General features: G+C 41.3%; 4 protein-coding genes across 4 annotated transcripts; all 4 read right to left on the reverse strand.

Annotated features, from left to right (window-relative positions):
* Positions 1-1088: 1088 nt before the first annotated feature.
* On the reverse strand, positions 1089-3987 carry drd5a (dopamine receptor D5a). The gene has a single exon (XM_030375952.1). The coding sequence runs from the start codon at positions 3406-3408 to the stop codon at positions 1975-1977; it is 1434 nt and encodes a 477-aa protein (XP_030231812.1). The 5' UTR covers positions 3409-3987; the 3' UTR covers positions 1089-1974.
* Positions 3988-5299: 1312 nt separating this feature from the next.
* Positions 5300-10912, reverse strand: otop1 (otopetrin 1). Its single transcript, XM_030375951.1, has 6 exons — positions 10127-10912; positions 9824-9960; positions 9533-9591; positions 9252-9382; positions 7068-7966; positions 5300-6898 (listed from the first exon to the last, which is right to left on the reverse strand). Exons 1-6 carry the CDS (start codon positions 10497-10499, stop codon positions 6728-6730), a joined length of 1770 nt encoding a protein of 589 aa, XP_030231811.1. The 5' UTR covers positions 10500-10912; the 3' UTR covers positions 5300-6727.
* Positions 10913-12396: 1484 nt separating this feature from the next.
* tmem128 (transmembrane protein 128) lies at positions 12397-16861 on the reverse strand. The gene is made up of 4 exons (XM_030375463.1): positions 16662-16861; positions 14043-14175; positions 13739-13900; positions 12397-13506 (listed from the first exon to the last, which is right to left on the reverse strand). Exons 1-4 carry the CDS (start codon positions 16759-16761, stop codon positions 13407-13409), a joined length of 495 nt encoding a protein of 164 aa, XP_030231323.1. The 5' UTR covers positions 16762-16861; the 3' UTR covers positions 12397-13406.
* A 1496-nt stretch (positions 16862-18357) lies between these two features.
* Positions 18358-21228, reverse strand: lyar (Ly1 antibody reactive homolog (mouse)). The gene is made up of 8 exons (XM_030376005.1): positions 20788-21228; positions 20547-20661; positions 20266-20373; positions 20080-20163; positions 19578-19878; positions 19044-19100; positions 18739-18824; positions 18358-18614 (listed from the first exon to the last, which is right to left on the reverse strand). The coding sequence occupies exons 1-8, from the start codon at positions 20907-20909 to the stop codon at positions 18477-18479; spliced, it is 1011 nt and encodes a 336-aa protein (XP_030231865.1). The 5' UTR covers positions 20910-21228; the 3' UTR covers positions 18358-18476.
* Between the last annotated feature and the right edge of the window lie 56 nt (positions 21229-21284).

Raw genomic sequence — 21284 nt, forward strand, 5'->3', positions numbered from 1 at the left:
AGATGAGAGAGCGAGAGAAAGAGAGATTTATTCTCTTTCCTGTTGTGTTTTGATGGATGTGTCCTGACAGATGGCATAACCCCCTGAAGCTTGCTTCCACCAGGGTCCAACTACCTTTCATGTCTGTTCAGTGCTGAGAGGACACAAGGAAGTGGACAATTGCAAGTAATAGGAGAAGGAGAACAGGAAAGACAATAGCATCAACAAAGTCCCTGCGTTGGGGTTTCACCTAACAAGCTCCTAGCCCACTTCTATCTGATCAGATTCCCGGGCCGTCCTGCTTCTATGACAACACAAATGAAGGGCCTGACACAATTGCCTGCCTAGTTTTAGAGGAGGGAAACAAACTGACCATTCAAGGACATGCCAAACTGCAATTCTGAAGGGATTCCCTCGTTGTCATATTTTAGCCAAACAACCTGTTGTCTTTGTCGGGGGAAATGCTCAGTTGAGAACTGAGCCATTGCATGAGTATAGCTGCCTAGGTATCATGTTCAACATTTGCTGACTGGAAATACTGAGCAAAGAGGAGGATTTTTTTTCAGATCATATGATAGCCCATTAATATAAACTAGTTTTTCCTCTGAATTTGATCCTTGAATGACTTTGCACCAAAAACGGAAAACAACAATGAGATTTGGCTTTGGCATCCTTGTGGATGGACCTATTTGTAATAGCAATTTAAATAGTAATAACACCTTGCAGAAAGGCACACTTACTGAGCCCGTAATGTGTGCTGTTTGTTGGCAAACTCTAGGCATCGCTCCAAACAGACAGGACTTCCACGACAAAATGTGGCCAGGTGTACTTTGTACTTGAATTGCAAGTAGGAGGCGCTGTCATTTGAATGTAATTTAATCTTGACCTCCTATCAGACGTGGGTAGGCGTGACCATTTGGTTCTCTGTCGCTTATGGAGCTGCCCGTGGGAGCAGTCTGGGTGCAGCCTCTACAACGCCATGCATCACAGACCAAATCATTATTTCATGTGGGTGCTAAATTGGCTAACGGGCTAATCGAATTCCCAGCAGTGAAATAATCCAAGAATGAAGTCTTTCTCATCATGAAAGATTTTATTATACAACGATGACACACGTGTCTGTTTTTAAGACAGTATACATTCAGGTTAGGTTATCTGTACAATAAAGGTTGCAGGAAAGTCTAAAGATAACATCCATTTTCTTGGAATTGCTTTCCGTGTATGCCTTTCTGCAGCAATAGTTGATTCCACTTTTTAGTAATTCCCAGAATATGGTTAGATATTGATTGAAACATGCCAGTGAATTTCAACATTTCAACATTGTTATAAAGTAATACCAGAACTAATCGACTAGGCTTTGGCATTTGTTGTATTATTTATAGAAATATCCACCATTATTTGTAACGATTAATAAAGATACTGTATTTTGGTGTACGTATGTTCAGCATCAACAGATCATCAAAGCCTGTCTTGGTCTGCACCAACACATGTGGTTCACTGCATTAAACCTGGGGCACACATGTTGGCACCCACAACAGCATACAGAGAGGTTGAACACAACACAAATGTATACTAATACTGCATTTTGGCATTGTGTCGTTTCAACAAGACACATTCCACAGTGTCCTCACCCAAGCAAGGCCATTTATAAGGCTTTGGAACGACTGCATTTTCATTTTAAGGTTGTGTTACTCATGGAAAGGGCAGGTAGGTCATTGAGCAGCAAAACTTTACAAACATTTCCATTCAATGTGGCAAGTAGAATGAAACCAAACAACTGGAAAAACACCATTGCAGCTCAAGCATTTGTTTCCCCCATTTTGAAGTGCTCGAAATATGTGGCAGCCACAACCATTTGACAAATGAACACAGAACTCCACGTGTAATGTTATTGAATACCTATTACATCACTTTTTTTTGTATGGGATAACATCAATACATCTTAAACACGAAGCGATACATCCTTTTACGCACGGGATGATGGTGCAGTTGGAATCAGTGTATCCCATTAGGTGTAAACGATGACATTCTGTCAAGACTGATATCTGCCTCACAGTCGTCCAGGTCGCAAACCGAGTCAGTGGCGATTTCATTATTATGGGAAAGCTGTGATATTCGGTCGAACGTCTCCTCGTGGTCAATGCATTCCACAACGTTTGGAATCATATTCACGTACGCGTTCACTATTTCCTTGTGGGTCAGGGTGTCCTGATTGTATGAGACCAGCTCGTTGCTAATATTAACCGTTTCTACTGGCGTGTTGGAGCAGAAGTTGCGACAGCCCAGGAGACTCGCGAAAGCCTTCCTGAACTCAGCGTTGAACGCGTAAATGATGGGGTTGAGCGAGGAGTTGGTCCACCCGAACCACACGAACACATCGAAGGTGGTCTCGCTGACGCACGGCAGCCCCGGGGCCGGGTGCTCTGCGGTTGGCTTCTCGCAGAAGGGGACCATGCAGTTGAGGATAAAGAAGGGCAGCCAGCAGCACACGAAGACACCCATGATCACGGACAGGGTTTTTAGAACTTTGGTTTCCCTTTTAATGGATGTTTTCAAGGTGTTGTGGTGTTGGCACTCTAACCTATTGCTCCTGCAGCTCTGTGCGTGCTCAGCCGCCCGCTCCAGGGACGCGATCCTCCGGATCTGGATCTGGGCGATCCGGTAAATTCGGGTGTAAGTCACAATCATGATCGCCACGGGGATGTAGAAACTGATCAAGGACGACGATATCGCGTATTCTCTGTTAAGACTCGAGTCGCAGTTCTCCTCTTTTGGCTCAACAGCGGAAGAGTTGCTGTGCGTCCCGGTCATTTCGTCATCGCTGGCTTTGTGCCAGTTAAGTTGGACGGGTATGAATGAGATGATGACAGACAACGTCCACGTGACGCTGATCATCACGAAGGCCACTCGCTGGGTCATTTTCCTCTCGTATCGGAAGGGACTCGAGATGGCCCAGTATCTATCCACGCTGATGATGCAGAGGTTAAGGATCGACGCCGTGGAGCACATAATGTCAAAAGCCACCCACACGTTACAGAAAGTACCAAAAGGCCAATACCCCGCCACCTCGGCAACGGCCTTCCACGGCATCACCAGCACCGCCACAAATAAATCCGATAACGCCAAGGACACGATGAAAATATTGGTGACTTTGGTCCGAAGGTGGCGAAAACGCAGCACCGCGGAGCAAACCATAATGTTACCCAACAGGGTCCACAGGATCAGCAGTGCAAGCAAGCAACCCGTCACTGTCCTGGAGAGTAACTCCTTTCGGCCGTGGGATGTTACCTTCGTTTCGGTGACGTTCCACATCGTCTCTCCGAGAGGTGCTGCCCCGGGGTCACCCTCGTGCACCGAAGGAAGGTACTTCCCGGTGTTATATATATCATCCATTTGTCGTTCAAGTGTAACTGCAGTCCAGTGCTCCATGCGCGCCGTGGATGAGCGCAGTGCAAGGCGTCTCACTGCAATGTCTACCGCGTTGTAGAGCTACCATCCTCACCGGACGCGGTCCTGAACTGGACGGGAACATAGACTGAAGGAACGAGTCGTAGGCGAACGTTGCGTCTGAGCTGAACGATGCGCTCGGTGCGCGGAGGGGCTTGTGGTGCGCGATGGGCATCATGGTGCAGCCTCGCCAGTGGAGTGGTCTCTGATCCACCCCGCGCAGGATATGTAAATCCGAGCTGTGGAGTTGGTGATCTTTCTGCGAGTGAGGGAGGCGGAGGGGAGTCCCTCCCTAGAGCCAAGAGCACACGGCTCCATCAGCGCACGAAAGACACACATGCACATGCCTGCAGGAATGTACGTACGCAGACATTTCATTTCACGACACGACGTACTGTCACACATGCCAAAGCACTTCCACAATGCATTAGGGCGCGAATCCTTGTCGATCCATCGTTATTGCTGTAGCCGGAGTATCTAAAGCAGAGTTTGAGAAATAAATGAGTAAAGGGCAAGCACTCCCATCTGAGTTATATGAGGGTGCTCTCCAAGGTGCTGAAACCGAGGGCACGCTTGGATATATTCTCCGGGAAACTTAATACACCCATATCCATGACGACGTGTGTGTGTTTGTGTGTGTGTGTGTGTGTGTGTGTGTGTGTGTGTGTGTGTGTGTGTGTGTGTGTGTGTGTGTGTGTGTGTGTGTGTGTGTGTGTGTGGGGGTGTGTGGGGGTGTGTAACTGTTTAGAACAGTAATAGAAAACTCTTGCTATGCATCTTCAGGTACTTTCTCTTAACTCCTTTTTTATTGAAGGCTGGTTCTGACAGACTTCATCGGCGCACGGCACGCAGCAGAAGAGATTGCTGCGGGACATCGCGGCAATATCTTCTGCTGTCAGGGTATTCATCTTACAATCCAGTTGTAGCGCGCGTACTTTACGCACGCCGCAACATCTGCATGGTTCCGCTTTTTTGACGTCATAGATATTTTTAGAATTGTCCAAAACGCCTGTCAAATCGGTTTGACATTCCGTAACAGTAATCCGAAAGCACCTTGTGCCAGATCCTCTCGGGTGTGTTCATTTCAGGGTTTAGGAAGGAGTTGTATCAGACGGATATTAATCTTGAAAAGTTAAGAGTGTAGCCTATTGCTTAATGCTATTAATGTGTGTTCATTAAACAAGAATTACATAGCAGAGGTACAGAACTAGAATAGAAAAAGTAAATAATAAAGGAGGAATATGCATGCCATTAAATAAAGATAATACTCCAATGAAAAATGTCTTTCACTGTCATATTTGCATATATATTGAATACATATATATTTGGTTACTCAACTAAAATATGTTTATTTATTAGCTCTTCTAATTAATGAAGCCATCTAAAGGTAGACTAATTGTTTGCAATTGAATTGACTATCAAATTTACTATCTATCTATCTATTATGCAATTACTTTATATGGCTAATCCATGCAGGCATGGATTCGATACCCACCATTTATCATCTTATCTGACCATGTGCGATGCTTACCAGCATGGTTCTCTTAAGAACAATTCTCATGGGAGGAAGAGCGGCTCAGACCAATCTTTCTAAATAAAACGCTAGCGCCATCATGTGGTTTCTGCAACACCAGAAACACCAAACAGAGCTAACTTTATAGTAAATAAAATCCTATGCTTTGGACAGTCTCCTATGCTATGCAATATTTCCCTGTGTATTTTTTTTTAAATCTAAAATCCACCTTTGATGCAAAAGGAAACTAGTTTTTGATTTATTTTGTTGCAATATGTATATTTAAATTAATTTGTGAATACTTAAGAAAATAAATGAACTCGTTTTTAGCACCACCTTCATTAGAATTTCAGAACGATCTTGTCACAGTGTTTTAATTATGATTTTTGATCTGTATTGCAGTATATACATAAATGTTATACTATCGCATTGAGTAACTAACAAAAGCATTCACCACAAGTTGGCAAATACTGGAAAGATAAAAAAAAGTAAATAGCACCTGGTTGAGAAATGTAATAATATCAAATTAACTTATAAAAACACATTGAATCAAAATACAATTGTATAGTACAACTATGCAACTATTGTTACAAAATTTATTTTATGTTCACAGAATAGGACCCATTTATCGAATTGTATGTTTGAGATGTAAACTGACAAAGTGCCATTTGTCTGAGGACTGGGAGTCATCAACAATCTTTTCAGTAATGTGCGCACACAAAGCCATTGCTTTGATGAACAGTCTATTAACCCTCCTAATCTGCCGTTCAATTAGTTCTCATAATTAATTAAGGGTAATGAAGCAAATTGATTACAGTCTTACAGTCTATTAGACACCGTACGTCATACACCTATTAAATGATTAATTCCCCATTGACTAAATTAGTATTATCAGTATGCCACATGGAGAAGGGAACCTTTAGGGCAGTTAGACCGGGGTCTTTCTGAGCAAAGGGAAAAAAATTTATCAGGCGCAATAGGAGATAAAAAATAGAAAATAAAAGACCGTGGCAATTTTGGCAACATGTAATCACTTGAGAAGTCCATACTCCATAAGTACAGGTCTGAGAACGATTATCCAACTCATTATGAATATAACAAAGAGAGTGCATAGCAAGATCTATAGTGTAGTAGTAGCATTCGATTACTTGAGAGTACCTTGGTTAATATGCTGGCAACAGATGAGAACATTATCCATTTAGAATATGCACATTTTTTAACAAATTAAAAATGCAAAGAAAATAAGTGAAAGAAATTAACATATGTTTCGCTGCATGATTTACTTCACAAAGTACAGCACACGTCTCTATTCAGAGAAGTGGAACTCAGAGGTGTCTCAGTGGACTGTTTGGTGGACTAGTTCCAGCATAGCCATGCTGCCCCCTTTAGAGAAACAATGGCTGACGTGTCATGTGTGCATCATTCATGTGGCACCTGTTTGCTGGACAAAAGCCATTGAGTGCAAATGTTTGGAAGGGTTTTCTTTGACTAGGACACACCAAAGGGTTGTTTTGTCAATCCAGTTCCTCGTATCGTTTCGTCGTGAACCCAAGGTAATTCTTTAGAAAACACATTGCTAATAACGATTGATTGGCCTATCAAACCCCTCCACGGAGGGGTGTGTATGCTGTGACTCCCCATGGCTTTCTGTCACACCCGTTCAGTAATGCCCTCGGAGCGCCGCCACAGCCGTGGACCAGTGCTGTGAGGAGCTTCTTTCTGCTTTCCCGCAGGTGGCGGGATGTTCGGTGCATGCGGTCCATCATTGTCAGTGCCCAATGGGATCCATCAAGCCCTGCGGAACACCTCAAAGAGGGAAGCCACTGAGTGCATGCGGTAGAAAAGGTTCATGGGTACGGCGAAATTGAGAACTGTGGTCCATATACTGAAGCCGAAGGCCTCCTGCTCCAGTCCGTTGTCGTACTGTGGCCGGCAGCCAAAGGCGGGAAGGATCCACAGCTTAGGGAAAGAATGATCAGAGGGTTAAAAACGTTGGTGAACCTTGTACAAAACAGGTCCTTATGTAGGTTTTCTTCTTTTGATATGTGAACATGTATCCATTCATGACCATGCAATTAGATTGAATTCAGGCACACCCTGCAACACTGAGCATGCTAGAAAACCTTACCGAGATATTGCACATCAGAAGGAATATAGCAATGTTCTTCAGGATCTGCCTCTTGGTGCACGGCGGCTCCCCCACTGTCCCCTCGGTCAGGGGCACCTTGGAAGGCTTCCTAGGACTTCTGTACACCTGTCCACTTTCCACCTGCTCACTGTCCATGGTCGCACAGTCCCTTTCTGGCGTCTCGTAGGCTCTGTTGAGGATGCCGTTATACGGGGGGGCGAGGGATGAGGTCACGGAGAAGATCTTGGGCGTGGCTGGCAGATCGGGATCCTCCCTGTCATCTCGATGGCGGTACAAGGATTCGATGATGAACAGGTTCTGGACGCACTTCTCCAGGATGATGAAGAGAGAGTAGATGAGGTTAGTCCACCGGTACGGCGGGCTGCTGGTAGAGCCCAGCACCGCCACCACACTGCACCAGGACATCAGCCAGGAGCCCACAGAGGAGCCAAACAGGAGCTCCGTGTCAAGCTGCCTGGATGGGTTCTCAGAGGTGTCGGTCGGCATGTGGTCAGTGCGGTAGATGAGCAGACCAGAGGCTCCGGCTGAGCACATGAAAACTAGCATGATTATACCGTAACAGTAGAACATGGAGATGGCTGACTGGCGCATCTGCAGGGATTCCTCCACGTGGATCACGTAGACCACCAGCACTCCGATGGTGCTGGCCAAGGCCACCAGACCCAAGATGGGGCCGAGGATCAGACCCTGGTTCTTGGTAGCCGACCGCTTGCGGTTGGAGGTGAGGTCGATCACCCTTCCGATGTTCTTCCACATGACATAGAGCATGGCGGAGACAAAGATGTGATACTCGATGTTGAAGGGATACAGATAGTAGAGGCTGTTGGAGAACATGGAGCAAGCGCTGGTGGTGCAGTTACAGTCAGGCTCTGAGTGAACTGCAACACAAATGGGGAAACAAATACAGTTAGATGGCAGTGAAACAGCTCCAGCTAAAGTCTGCAAATTCCAAAAATGTCTTGCCTTACAAAACTCCAACTTTAGCTGGCACAACTGAAGGTTTTGCCAACTAAATCCAAACCCTCCTTTTATATAATCATACAATCATACAATCATATACAATCATTTTTTTATTATTGTTCTTTATACAACCAGGCAGTAAGTTTGTAATACCATGGGATATCGTACATAACTGTCAAGACAACCGACAAAGAGTTATGAGCATCAAACAATGACCTGAGTGATTGAATCACTTCACGATAATATATATATATATATATATATGTGTGTGTGTGTGTGTGTGTGTGTGTGTGTGTGTGTGTGTGTGTGTGTGTGTGTGTGTGTGTGTGTGTGTGTGTGTGTGTGTGTGTGTGTGTATATATATATATGTGTATATATATATATATGTATATATATATATATATATATGTGTGTGTATATATATATATATATATATATATATATATATATATATATATATATATATATATATAATATATATATATATATATAACATTTGTGTTTGTCTTGTTAGCAAGAAAAGGAAATAACAGGGCTTACAGGACCCATTACACCTTTTTCTCTTTCTTCATAAGTTAATAATACCCAGACTAATTCCCTGATGTTTTGGCGGCTGGCCATGTTGGAGGCCAGCCATTACGAAACCGTATACCCAGGAACGGCATTTTGTGACCACGGCAGCAAATGCACTAGAGTGAAACTGCTGTATTCTACTGCATCTTCTATATCCAAAACAACCACCCCCAACCCTCCTGACCCCGAAGGGAAGAAAAGCCACCACCATGCTCCTGCACTCTTTAATTAAAAAAGAGTGCAGCCAGCCTCACAGTCAGCCGGATATGAGGAGCAGCAGTCGGATCCCCCAACCCTTGGCTTAGATGTATCAGTTACTGTAATTGCAGCACCCTTGGGAGTAGCTTTCCTGAGACAAAGCCGTCTGAGGTCAAGCGGGGGGGGGGGGGGGGGGGGGGAGAGGGTAGCGGAGGTTGGGGTGTGGGGAAAGGGTTGCTGTGTCCCTCTTGAAACCTAATAGAGAGGTGCTCAACACAAACAAGACCTGTTGGGGATGTCTGACCCGCCTCCCCTCCCCTGCCCTAACCCTCCCCTACCTCCCCGTTCGTGTATCCATTGAGGTGAGTTCTCAAGTGGACTATTGTATTTTCCTTGGAGGTACAAGCCAGCAATCGACCCCTTGGCCCTTACCTATGGTGAGGTTTCCATAGCCTTGTGCATACAGTCTTCTCTTGTGGTTGTCCAGGAAGTGTTCCGCTTCTGACATCACTCCGTTGCACCACAGGAGCAGGTTGGTGAATACGGCGTGGATTACACCGAATCTAAAGAGAAGGGGGAACATGTATAGTGGAGGAATAGATGACTGTAGTGAATGGAAAGGTCCAACTGAGGTTATAACATTATGTTAAACAGGGTAAACATGGGACTTTGATTTTACATTTCTGTCAAGTTTCTGAACACTTTGTGCTTACCTCTCAAATGTTTCAAAGTTCTTGATGACATCCTTGATGTGAAACCATAGAAAATGCACCTTAAGCAATAAAACCCAAAAGACATGAACACAACAATTATTGAGATGAATGAGGACTGTGAATAAGTCCAACATGAAATGCTGAATATATTTAACATAGATAGAAATTAAGAAATAATTGATGAGAAAAAAACATCTAAAAAAATCACAAGAACTTTTCCCGCCGTGAAATGTCAGAAATTCTTTAAATCAAGAATAGTTTTAAAGGAGTCATCATTAAACGTTTGCCTACCTGTGCTATTGTGTGGGTTGCATGGACAACAGGGTAGACTCCAAGCACATGCGACACACAGGAATTGAAGCCCACGTAATGACCAATACGGAACGCGTCCAGGATCAATGATAGCAGTGCAAGAAGAGTCAAACCACCTATCGGCAAAGAACCATCATAGTTAGAAGTGGTTTCCCTTCAACGCAGTAAGTAGAGTTTACTAAAGTAATCACTAGGAAATATTTTGAAAATATGTAGGCCTATACGTATATGAATTGCATTTTTCTGTTTATAAGTGTACTCACCTTAAACATTTAGACTTACCTCTTATCCAGCAGGTCGTGGCGTGCACATCTTTCTCCGTCTGGAGCTCACTCTTCCTGTCCCTAATCCAGATGTACCACATCATCCACATCAACTGGATGATCATAAGGCAGGTGATGAACGACAACAGGTTCTCCTCCGTAACAGAGGGTCCATGGTGGGCAATGGCCAGCATCAGCGCCAACCCGATCAGTAGCACGTTGGTGCCATATTGGCCACTGAGGATCTCCGAGCTCTTCCTCGGATAGTCCGCCGACAAGTTGAGCTTGATCTTGGTGAATGTCTTCTTCTCGTGCTCGGAGCTGGACGACGAGGACGAGCTGTTGCAATACTTGTTCAAACACATGATATCCAGGCCACTGTGTTCCACCATGGTGGGCAAAATAGTAGGCTACGACACCGTCAGTCTCGAGAGAAGAGCAGAGTCGATCCTGTGCGCTATAAGTGCGTCCAGGGGAGGCCGAGTGCGTAACGCGCTGTTACAATGTGAGGATTCAGAGCCACAGCCGCCGTGCCAAACATGCTCATTCAATCTTCATGGGCCGGTTCAGTGGTCACACATAGATTCAATGTCCAGCCATAGAATGGATGCACTTGTTGTTTTCATATTTGAATCACTTTACCTCTTCAAATGAGGACTATCCGATTCGAAGAAAATACAAAATGTGAGATGTAATCAAAGATCCTCTCTTTAAACCCCCATCTGTTTTCCTTGCCAACGGTTGATAAAAAAAAATGACATGCATAGAACCGCGGATTATTCCGAATAAAAACGAGTTGATTCTGTTCAGAAATGTGCGATTCAGTCTAATGGAAACGCGACCACCGTCCTTTTAAATCTCTGTTAAAGTCCGTTCAGTGTGGATATCGGGTGTCAGGCCCACCACAAGGAGAAATAACTTAGAGAAAGGTGAGACTCCTGACAGGTGTGAGTTGGTGGCCGGTCGGAAGGTGCGCATCAATGCAATGCAATGCAATGGAACACGTCTTATTTGTTTGAACCTGATAAAGACGAACGCTTCTTACTAACCAGTTAACCACAAATCAAATTGGGGTTCGTAATCAAATATCGTAAGAAGGAAAGATCCGTCCACCCAATTACAGATCCTTGAGATCCCATGAGATTCCAGACTTTCCGATATGCATTGGGCCTTCTTTGGATTATGGAGCTACAACACATTTTGGGGTTGGTAAAAAAAAGAATAATTAATCAATTTGTACTTTGTATTTGACCCCTTATACATAGGTCGCCCTCCTTGGATGTGTCTTAATGAAGACATATGCCGCTTGCTACCGTTAAAGAAATACATTTACTTGGTTGTTCTTGCTTGTCATGATTAATGTGTGCGAGGAAAAAGACAATGGATTCACGAATATCCAAGGTGATTAAGCGTTTAAGGCCTTCTCGTCTTTGTGGCTCGGAGGTCTTCCCTTAATTACCAGACAATCTGCATAGTATCGATTTGTCAATCAATTCGTGTTTGCATTAAAATAGTTATAGACCTATCCTCCCGCCATCAAAGTATCCTAATAAGGGTTTGATCATCCAATAAACACGTTGATTGGATTGGAAGTTTTTTATAGCACATTGACGTCAGCATTAGCCATTGATGTCCCTGTAATTCGTCTTTCTGCAAGTAAGAAACGCCTCCTGGATGTATGGGCCAACCAAAGTGAGGCTCAACCCTAGATAAACCGTAAGAAGGTTCAACGTGTAGTCTAATGGCGCTACCATACGGTCTATGAGCAACACCTAGGAGTGTCAGTATGTTTATTTTGCTGTAAGGACATTAGTCAGATCCATAATTGTTATGCTACAAGGTATCTAGCTATAAGACCTAGCAGTCCAGCTTCAACAAGGGATGTGGCGATGTGCTCTTTTAATTATTATGTATTTATTTTTCTAAATGGGGTGACCCTGGTCACTGGCCTGTTCATTTATAATTGAGAAAACTAACAGTGGCTTTATAAATTTCCCTCAATCTCAGGTCATCTCCTGATGCAGGCCTACAAGTTGAATCTGTTTTAGATTGAAAGCCATTTCTACCATTTCCCACTTAAGTCAATGTATGATCCACCAAGTCAGATACTCTTAATTAGTTTTACCTGACAAGCATTTTACGATCCGGGATCTTAAAATCCACGTCAAAAAATACTAAGCAAGAGTATGTGTCATATTCACCCATTGTATAATGATATAAAGGATAGTTGAATGTAGAAATTCACGATACATTGTGAAGAAATACCATTATCAAGTTAGACAAATTCAGTGGTTAGAATTAAATACATTTTAATCAAATAATATAGCAAAAACGAACACTTTAAAAAGTTACACAAATATTGTATACGGTCATTATTCCAACTTTGTAAAAACACCCACAAAATAAAATAAATATATAAGTCAAACAAATTAGATAAAAAAAAAATCAACATTAATCAGTCCACTCAATGACGTTGCCCACACTAATGGAAAATCAGAACGTATCAAATTGTGATTATTAATCAATGTAATGTTTCAACAAAAAATATGACACATGTAGTCGAATGGAGTGTTTGTACACAACAAAGAAACATCATAATCTAATGGTAAAGCCCCTCTAAAATATCAAATGGTTCAATAGTTAAGGTAGAAGTTAATTAAGTCAAACTGTAAAACATAAGTGTGCAATTTAGTTGTAGCAAGAACATTTCTATCCATTCAAACAATGTTTGCTTTTGTGGAAGATTTATATGCTACATAAATAAATTATTTGCTTTTTAAATAAAACAAACTGCCTATTTCATGTTTTGTTACTTAAAATCAATGTATTTAAAATATTTTCATTGCGTTATCTTGCAGCATAGAGCAGGTGGTGAACACTTTTACAAATGTGATGCATTAGTGCATTTTAGAAATCAATCAATTATATGCATATATATTTATATTATACTATATTTCTTCTTCTCAGTCTCTGCTCTCTTCTCGAGTGATATTCACAGATCTTTCAAAGAAAAGTCTCAAAATATTCCAGACCCCTTCTTTGGCATATCAATTTGCTTGTTTGGTTTTAGCTTTGGATTTATAACCCATCTGCACAGCTCTGGTACAAATATACATTTATGAAATCACTTAAAAATAATATGAATGTGAAAGAACAAACAAAACTCTGGACTGACTTTAAAAAGGCTAACGTACTAAAACAAAGGGAGCGGATTTTAAATCATTGAGTACATTTTACAGCACTCTATTCAGAACTTGTTGATTTTGTACAGTTTCCTTTCACAGATCTCACCGGTTATCTTAGCCAAGTAGAGAGATGAGCATCACTATGCCCATGAACTGAGTGAACAGGATGAGCGGTGTGAAGAACGACCAAACTGGCCACAGTGCTATGTTCAAACTGTAAAGAAAAACAGAAAAATACATTGCTTCACAATATTTGCACTTTGTTGCTGCAACCGTTTCCAATAAAAAAAGATAGATCAGTCAAAGGCACGTCACCCGTAATCATTTCATTGTAATCCATTCATGAAAGACTCAAAAATAAGTTTATGGTCCAACTGTTTATGGACATGAGACCTTTTTAACAGTTTAACAGATTCATTTATGATTCCTTTAATTGGTGATTTTACCTGCAAGACGCTGCAATGAAGGCTGCTGTGGTAAGGGGGGGGATGGCAGGGTATTCCTGGTCATAGTGCGTGATGCCTTTATACCACTCCAGGTACACAATGCAAAACCCGGCCAGGGTAAGGCAGATGCCAAGGAGTGTCAAACCCACATTAAACCACCAACTATGAAAGAGAGGGAGAGGGGAAAAAAACACTGACAACAGTTTTCTTAAATTTTTTATGAATGCACATAAGTTATACAATTATTGTTGAAAGAAATGTTTGATGGGAATGAATGTGAATGACCTCAAACTACAATCCTCACCTTTTGATGTCTTCGCTCTGCATGAGAACGCTCAGGAAGTCGACATAATATGTGACAGCCACGGACGCCATTATCCAGAAGACAGAATGTCTGTTAAAGCGTGGGAGAGATTTTGCCTCTTCTTCCTTTTTACCTTAAAAGATAAAGAAACAAGACTGTTTAATAGTCTGCCAATGCGTCCTTTTTCACTTCTTTGGGGCACAAGATTTTTTTTTTTTTTTTGGTAGCCTCAATTGCGTTATATAACTTGTATCAAGCCTTTAGTCTATTTTAGCATGAATGTACTCACTTAAGCCTATTTCATTGCGTTTTATTCCCATACCCTAAACTGAGGAAGAACACAAGCTTTTTCATCGTCATACTTGACTTCACTCCCTTGCCTAGTTCCTCAGATATTCATCCTTTGGTCTCTTAACAAGCTTGTCCCCTATCCTGCATGTGTGGAGAGGTAGGAGTCCCCAGAGGAACATACGTGAATACAGGGAGAACATGTGAACTTTACACAGAGAAAGGGCCCTGTGTGTGAACCAAGGACCAGTGGGAACCTGCGTGGCAACACAAGGTTCCAGTAAAAAACCCTCCTCTCCAATGACACTTTTTACACTTTTCAGCCACTTCCGAGTGAGTTAGGGACCGAGGCCTTTAAATGGACAATACCGCCCTGTGAAGAAACCATCATAACCTTCTTCCTTAAAACTTCGGTCACCGATATAATTTCTAAATATCACTTTTTTGTGCTGATTGTGATGCAGAGCCGTCACGAGAACGAACCGGCCACAAAGATGGCAAAACAAAAGCAGTAGCAATTTGTTTTTTTTGATAACATTATGTACCTGGGTGGTGATACCGTGTTGTGTTTTTGGATGCAACACACATTGAAAAGCTATTGCTTTAATGTATGGCAGGCATGCAGACACTAAATGCTCTTTTGCAGAATCAGTACCATGAAATCCTTTTTACTAAATATATTGGAAACTGATGTTTTAGTAAAGAACGTAGTGATGATTAGATCGCAGACCAGCATTGTTTAAAAATAAGAGATAAATCAATTACTTTAAGTTAGTAAGTGTTGTTTTCAAATCCTTCATATAAGCCTGTATTAAACCACCATAAGCAAAGGAATAAGAGCTGCTGTGTAGGCCATGAACCATTATGCCCCTTCTATGATTCACAGACAGAGGGGTTACAAAGACCTCTAGGGTCCTCCGCTCATTCAAAGCCATACTCCCCTCGTACCAAAGGACCCTCAGCAACCCTTGTGCACTTTTATACTAATTTTGTATTGTAGACCTAGACCTACATGTTGTCTTTTTCATGATAGTGAAATATAATATATTAGTGTATTTACGAAATCTTGCGTCATGTAGGCAGACATCTTTTGGTGTAGACATTATACTTTTCTCCACAAAAGAAGAAATTACAAATCCAATGAACAAACTCATCTCACTTAATTAAAAGCCATTTAAAAAAAAAAGATATATATATATTCCTGCTATGGTACATTTTAACTACGACCGTGAAATCAATTAAATTTATTTATTTTTTCCACAATGTCTTGCTTTTTAAAAAATGTATGATGACTTTATGCTCTGTAAGGTGACCTTGGGTGTCTTGAAAGGCGCCTCTAAATTAAATGTATTATTATTATTATTATCAAAAGAACTTCCTCGAAAGTTGTACCACGTTACAGGAAAGTATTGGATTACCTCCAGATTATGAGAATCATCTCAGTCTAGGTCAAACTTTTTTTTCTGGCGAAACAGATAGGCATCTTTTAGATAAGGAGGGCATTTAAAGGAAGGCCATACTTTAGTGGTTGATTAAATGTATCAAAATACTTCTTCAGCTGTAGAAGTATCAAGGCAAGTGTGCCCTGAAATGTCCAGTACGAAATCCATGCCCTGAACAGATACTAGTAGAGTCAGCCTTACGCATTCCTATGTGCAGAAGAAAAAACTGCTGGGCATGCAAGAACCAAGACCTCAGACCCTGGTGAAGAACCACACATAATACCCGACTCCATTTGGCAAAATCATTGCAAAATGAATCATCCAGGAGTCAAACGAGGGGTGAGCGGTTTTGCTCTTTCTTTTATCTATATTAATTAACCGTTAAGGCGGGACATGGTAGATGTCTTATCATGTTGCATCCAAGTGCTGACAGTCTGCCTCCAATGAAAACAATTAAGAATTGCTGGAGCCCTTCCACAGGGCATTGAGTTTAGACCACTGCCCATCCTACCCGCTCACCAAGAGTCCTCTGTTTGAAACCTTAAAGCTTAACAATGTAGATATGTACGTTTATCTTAATTTTCAAATAGAAAAAACAATCGAAAACTTTCGAATGAAACGGTGTGCATTCAAATGCCAGCTAAGCGTCGTGCTGTGTTATCAACAGATATAACGTTACACGTTTATTCCGGCTGAAATTGTGACTTCTACGAACATTAACTGCTAGAAGTTTAAGATATGGATTATACATAGGCCTACCAATCGATAATTTATATATGTGGTATCTGCTGCGTATTAGTGTTGAATCTTAAGTACAATATAATGCAGATATTCACCACTTGATCACCCACACAAAAGTTACAGCTAACACTTATGACGCTTGCCTTACCCTTTTCCTCATTTTCATCCAATGTAGATCCTTGCAGAAGAAGTTCGGCATCTCTCCTGAATCTGTTTCGTAAAGTTGCAAAATCACTGTTGTCGAGCATGTCTTTTTTTTTTACTGAATTGCTAGATACAGAGACCTTTTTAAAGACAGTTCTGTCTTAGCACCTAGGTTCCCCACTACTTCCTGGTTGGTGACGTAGCTTTAAACGCAACGTTTAGATTTTTGGAAACCACTTCATCCACTCTCCAATTCATCCATTGTGTGCATTCACGCAGAATTTGAATGTATCATTACATTCATTACATTTAGACGAAATTGTTAGTTCGCTTTAATCGCTCTTTAATGAAGAGCACGTTTTGGGTCAATAAAAGCGACCTGGTTTAAAATATACAAACCAACAAACCTCAAAGAATTGGCTATAAGAAAAGAAGGCCTTAATATCGAATTCCTACGTAAAAAATATTTCCACAACAATAGGCGCAAGGATGCCGCTGCAAATTGATCAAACGCATTCAAATTATTTTTACAACTCATATCAAATAAATTATTAATGCTTTTTGGTTCTGGTCCGTAGTTCAGCATATAGTTAACCATGTTGCAATTTGAGTAATTAAACAACCTTTTAAACACTAGTCTGAGTAAATAAAACAATCACATGCATTGCAGGTATTATCATACGAAGGAGTAAGATGTATAACTTCCAATGCAATCTAAACAATGTTGTATTGTCTGCAAGTTTCAACTGAGCAAGTCTTTTTTTTCCTGTTTTTTTTTTTTTTTAAATAGTCGAGTCCCCCCAAAAAATAACTAAACATCTACTTTGGGCCAGCAAACCCCATTTTAATACTAGCCAACTTGAGTAACACTTTCACTAATACCCAAGTATGCAATATACTATTACAAGTAAGCAGAGTGATGAATGAGTATCGGTGTTAAACTTGCAAGGATTAGCAGAGCTTCATAAAGCCGGGCAGAAGTGTGTGTGTGTGTGTGTGTGTGTGTGTGTGTGTGTGTGTGTGTGTGTGTGTGTGTGTGTGTGTGTGTGTGTGTGTGTGTGTGTGTGTGTGGTAGAGAGGCTGCTCATTCTAGTAGTGGGAAATCAGACAGCATTAAAACCTCACCTGAGGCTGACGCCAGGCATCCACCTTCTATGGAGCTTCTGTGTGCCTGGCCAAGTGAACCCCGTTCGGGGTGCCGAGGAATGTGCATTAGCTCTGTTCCGTGTGAGAGTCAAATTCACCTCAGGTGCACCTATCCCCCTTTCCTTTCCCCAATCCAACATCCAATCCCACAGATAAGGTGGCTTTTCCCAGCCTTACCTCGGGCCTCGGAATGCGCAACAGAGCGTCTAAAACATTATCTATATATATATCGGTGTATAAGCAATCTGGGCAAACTCACTTATAGATTAAAAAAAACATGGACTTCATCCACTTATTACACACAAGTTAAATAAATGAGGCTGAATGATATAAAATTACCATCTTTATAAAAACATGAATGGCATTAATTGACGACAAATAGGTAATATAAATGAGGCCATACGATATCAATTAAAAGGTTTTTTTTTTAAATCATTACATTTCAAAACATCTTCAAAACCACCAAATCCACTGGTGGATAATTACGAATTGTCCATATCTATTAAAATGGTTGGTAATATTTGTCCAAGATAACAATAATCACATACAACAACTTCATAATAAAAGTATTTAATCTTTGAGACGCTTAACAAAAGGCATCAGGATCATGGAGACCAGGAGAAACCAGGATGTAGAAATGGATGGTTTTGGAATAGCATAAGTGTTGTGGATATTAATTTACAAGTTTAACTTTGTCTTTCAAAACCTTGAATTTTGGATTTCCCTTGATCTTCTTGTTGAAAAGGGCCATCAACTGCTCTTCTGATTTGAAATTGCTCTCACCGCTGAAAGTGTAGTATGCTGCCAAAACCTGTATAAACAAAACATCCGATTAAGCCTACTACCAAATATATATTTCTCATGTTATTTTACGAGGCTCTTGGGTTTGAGGTCGTTGACGGACTGTATGGCATCTCTGAAATAAAATGTCTCACCTTCTTTTTGAGTTTTTTCACCGAAATCTCTTGGTCAGTTGATTGTCTGATGACAGCCTTAATTGTTCCCTTCCAGTTGAATTTGCCTGGAGTCCAAGAACATGCATTAAACTATCAATCAATACAAGGTTCTAAAGTCACTAGGCATCCAGCTACCACCAATTTGATCACATTAAACAACTAATGGATTAATTTACAAATAAAATGACTTGAAATCCAAACACTGACCCCTAGTGACTCTTTCCTCCAATACATATACCAAATCATAAAAAAGGGATATAAAATGCTGTCATGAAATCTGTTACCTTTGGAAGCTTCTCGCTCCTCAACCTCATCTGCCGATTGGCTTTCATCTTGGTCATCTAGGAAAAATCCAAACATGAGGAAAGAATTATATTAAAGCTAGGAAAGGCAATTTGGAGGAACCAGCCAAAAAAAGTAAGCTAGTTTTAAAAATATCAAGTCGGAACAACTCCACCCCTCAAAAGCAAATCCTGCAGAAACACATGACTAGCTTGCCAACTGTAGCAATAGGTCTGCCAAGCCTTGTCATTGAGCCTTGAGACTCCGGTCATGCGTAATTAGTGCACAGGCAGAGTGCGTGCACAAAGCTCGGTAAGTAAGTAGACAGACAGGCCACCCAATCCTTAAAACATTTAATAACAAGAAAGATTACTCCAAGTAGAACATGTTATTAAACTATCTCATCTGCATCCAGTCTTAATGCTCCTGAGCTGCACAAAATAAAAAAATGTCATAGATGTTTGATGTTTGAGTCTCCATTCAGATTAGATAGACGCAGAAATCATTTACAAAAACAATCATGTGCATGGTCTTACCTTCAGAGCAGTCCTTGCTTTTCTTCCTTTTCTTTGTGGACGTCTCGTCTCCATTCTCTTCTCCATTTGCTTCTTCTGAGGCATGTTTTCTTTTCTTCACCTTTTCTCCATGTTCGACGGCAGGGGCATTTTCAGCACCCTTCTTCGTCTTCCCGTTCTTCTGCTGCCTGGCCTCTTTACGCTCCCTCTTGTTCAGCTTCTTCTTCTCCTCTTTAGGAGCCAGCTCCTCTGATTCATTCTGCACCTTCACCTCAGCTGGAGTATCTTCAGCTTTGGTATTCAGCTTGGAGGCTTCGGCTCCCTTTCAAATCATAAATGGACACAGGGCAGATTGACGTGAACACATACGCATAGTATTAATCACAGGGAAAAATATGCAAAACTGCCAATGCCAATGTTATGCGTCTGTTCAATATAAGAATAACGCTTTACCATTGACAAAGATAGTTAAGAGTAGACTAAAATCCAGTAGCATGTTTGTTGAATGGAAGCAATGTCTTACATTGGTCGTAGCTGCAGAAAAAATTTCCCAGACTTCGTCCTGTAGATTCGGATTGGTCATTCTCAAACTGTTTTTCATCCAGTTCTGATGGGCAGCCATATGGGAAAAGGACAACAAACTGAGTTACCTCCTACAAGCCTTCAGCATACAATATCAATGATAATCAAAAATATACTTTTCACCAACCTGAAACTTGGCTTTCTTTCTTGGGACGTTATCATATGAACTGACTTGACTGAGGATGTCCTTCATCTTCTGACTTACTCCTGGTTTGTTCATGGCATCATTAATCCTCTGTTGAGATAAAAAAAATCCGAATTAAAATGTATTATTATTTGCATGCTTTTATTTACCTTTGATGATCACAACTAATGATTATTGTCCAACAGCATGCCATACATTTTTTTTATGTATGATAAATATAAAATCTGGGTGTCGTCAAGACATCCATCTGCGTTGTCGTTTACCTGGATCCACTGCTGCTGTTTAACTTCGCCTTTGTTAGACTTCGCCTCAAAGCCCTTCCCTCCATACTTTTGGTCTTCAGTGATGCATTTTAAGTGATTTCTGTAGTCATTGCCCCTGTTGTCAACCAATTGTAACAAAACATAAGCAGACGATCATAGTGCACGACGATGTTAATATCAGTGAAGCTAGTGACGTTAAAATAGTGCATAGTGTCGATAGATAAATTGATATTTAACTTACCAAAAGTCTTTCCCACAGTCAATACAAGAGAGAACTTCGCATCCTCTACACATATTCACGTGTTTCTCAACTTGTACTTTCTTCAGCGATTCGCCACACGCATTACAGGTGAAAAATACCATGTTGATAACTAACTCCCTTTAATAAAATGAACTCATTAAGGAAAAATGTACCTTAGGGAATGTATAACAGCAGATACAATCACAACGACCGCGTCTCTACAAAGAAAGCTTAAGTTGGCAAGCCGATGCTGACATGACGCTAACCCTTAGCAGTAACACAAACAACTGCTGAATGGAAATATATTAAACTGGAATAAAGCCCCTGTTCGTAATACATTTGTTATCTGCAGTTAGGGAGACGTGCAGCGATACTCCAGTTTGGAAGAACTTTCCATAACACACGTGACCACAGTGAGGCCGGAGCAGTTGCTACACATTACATTGCTCTGTAAGACAAAATAGCCTAATCAAACGTTCCGAGGTTGATGGTTCCTG

Source organism: Gadus morhua, chromosome 13, assembly GCF_902167405.1.
Source record: "Gadus morhua chromosome 13, gadMor3.0, whole genome shotgun sequence".
Taxonomy (NCBI): domain Eukaryota; kingdom Metazoa; phylum Chordata; class Actinopteri; order Gadiformes; family Gadidae; genus Gadus; species Gadus morhua.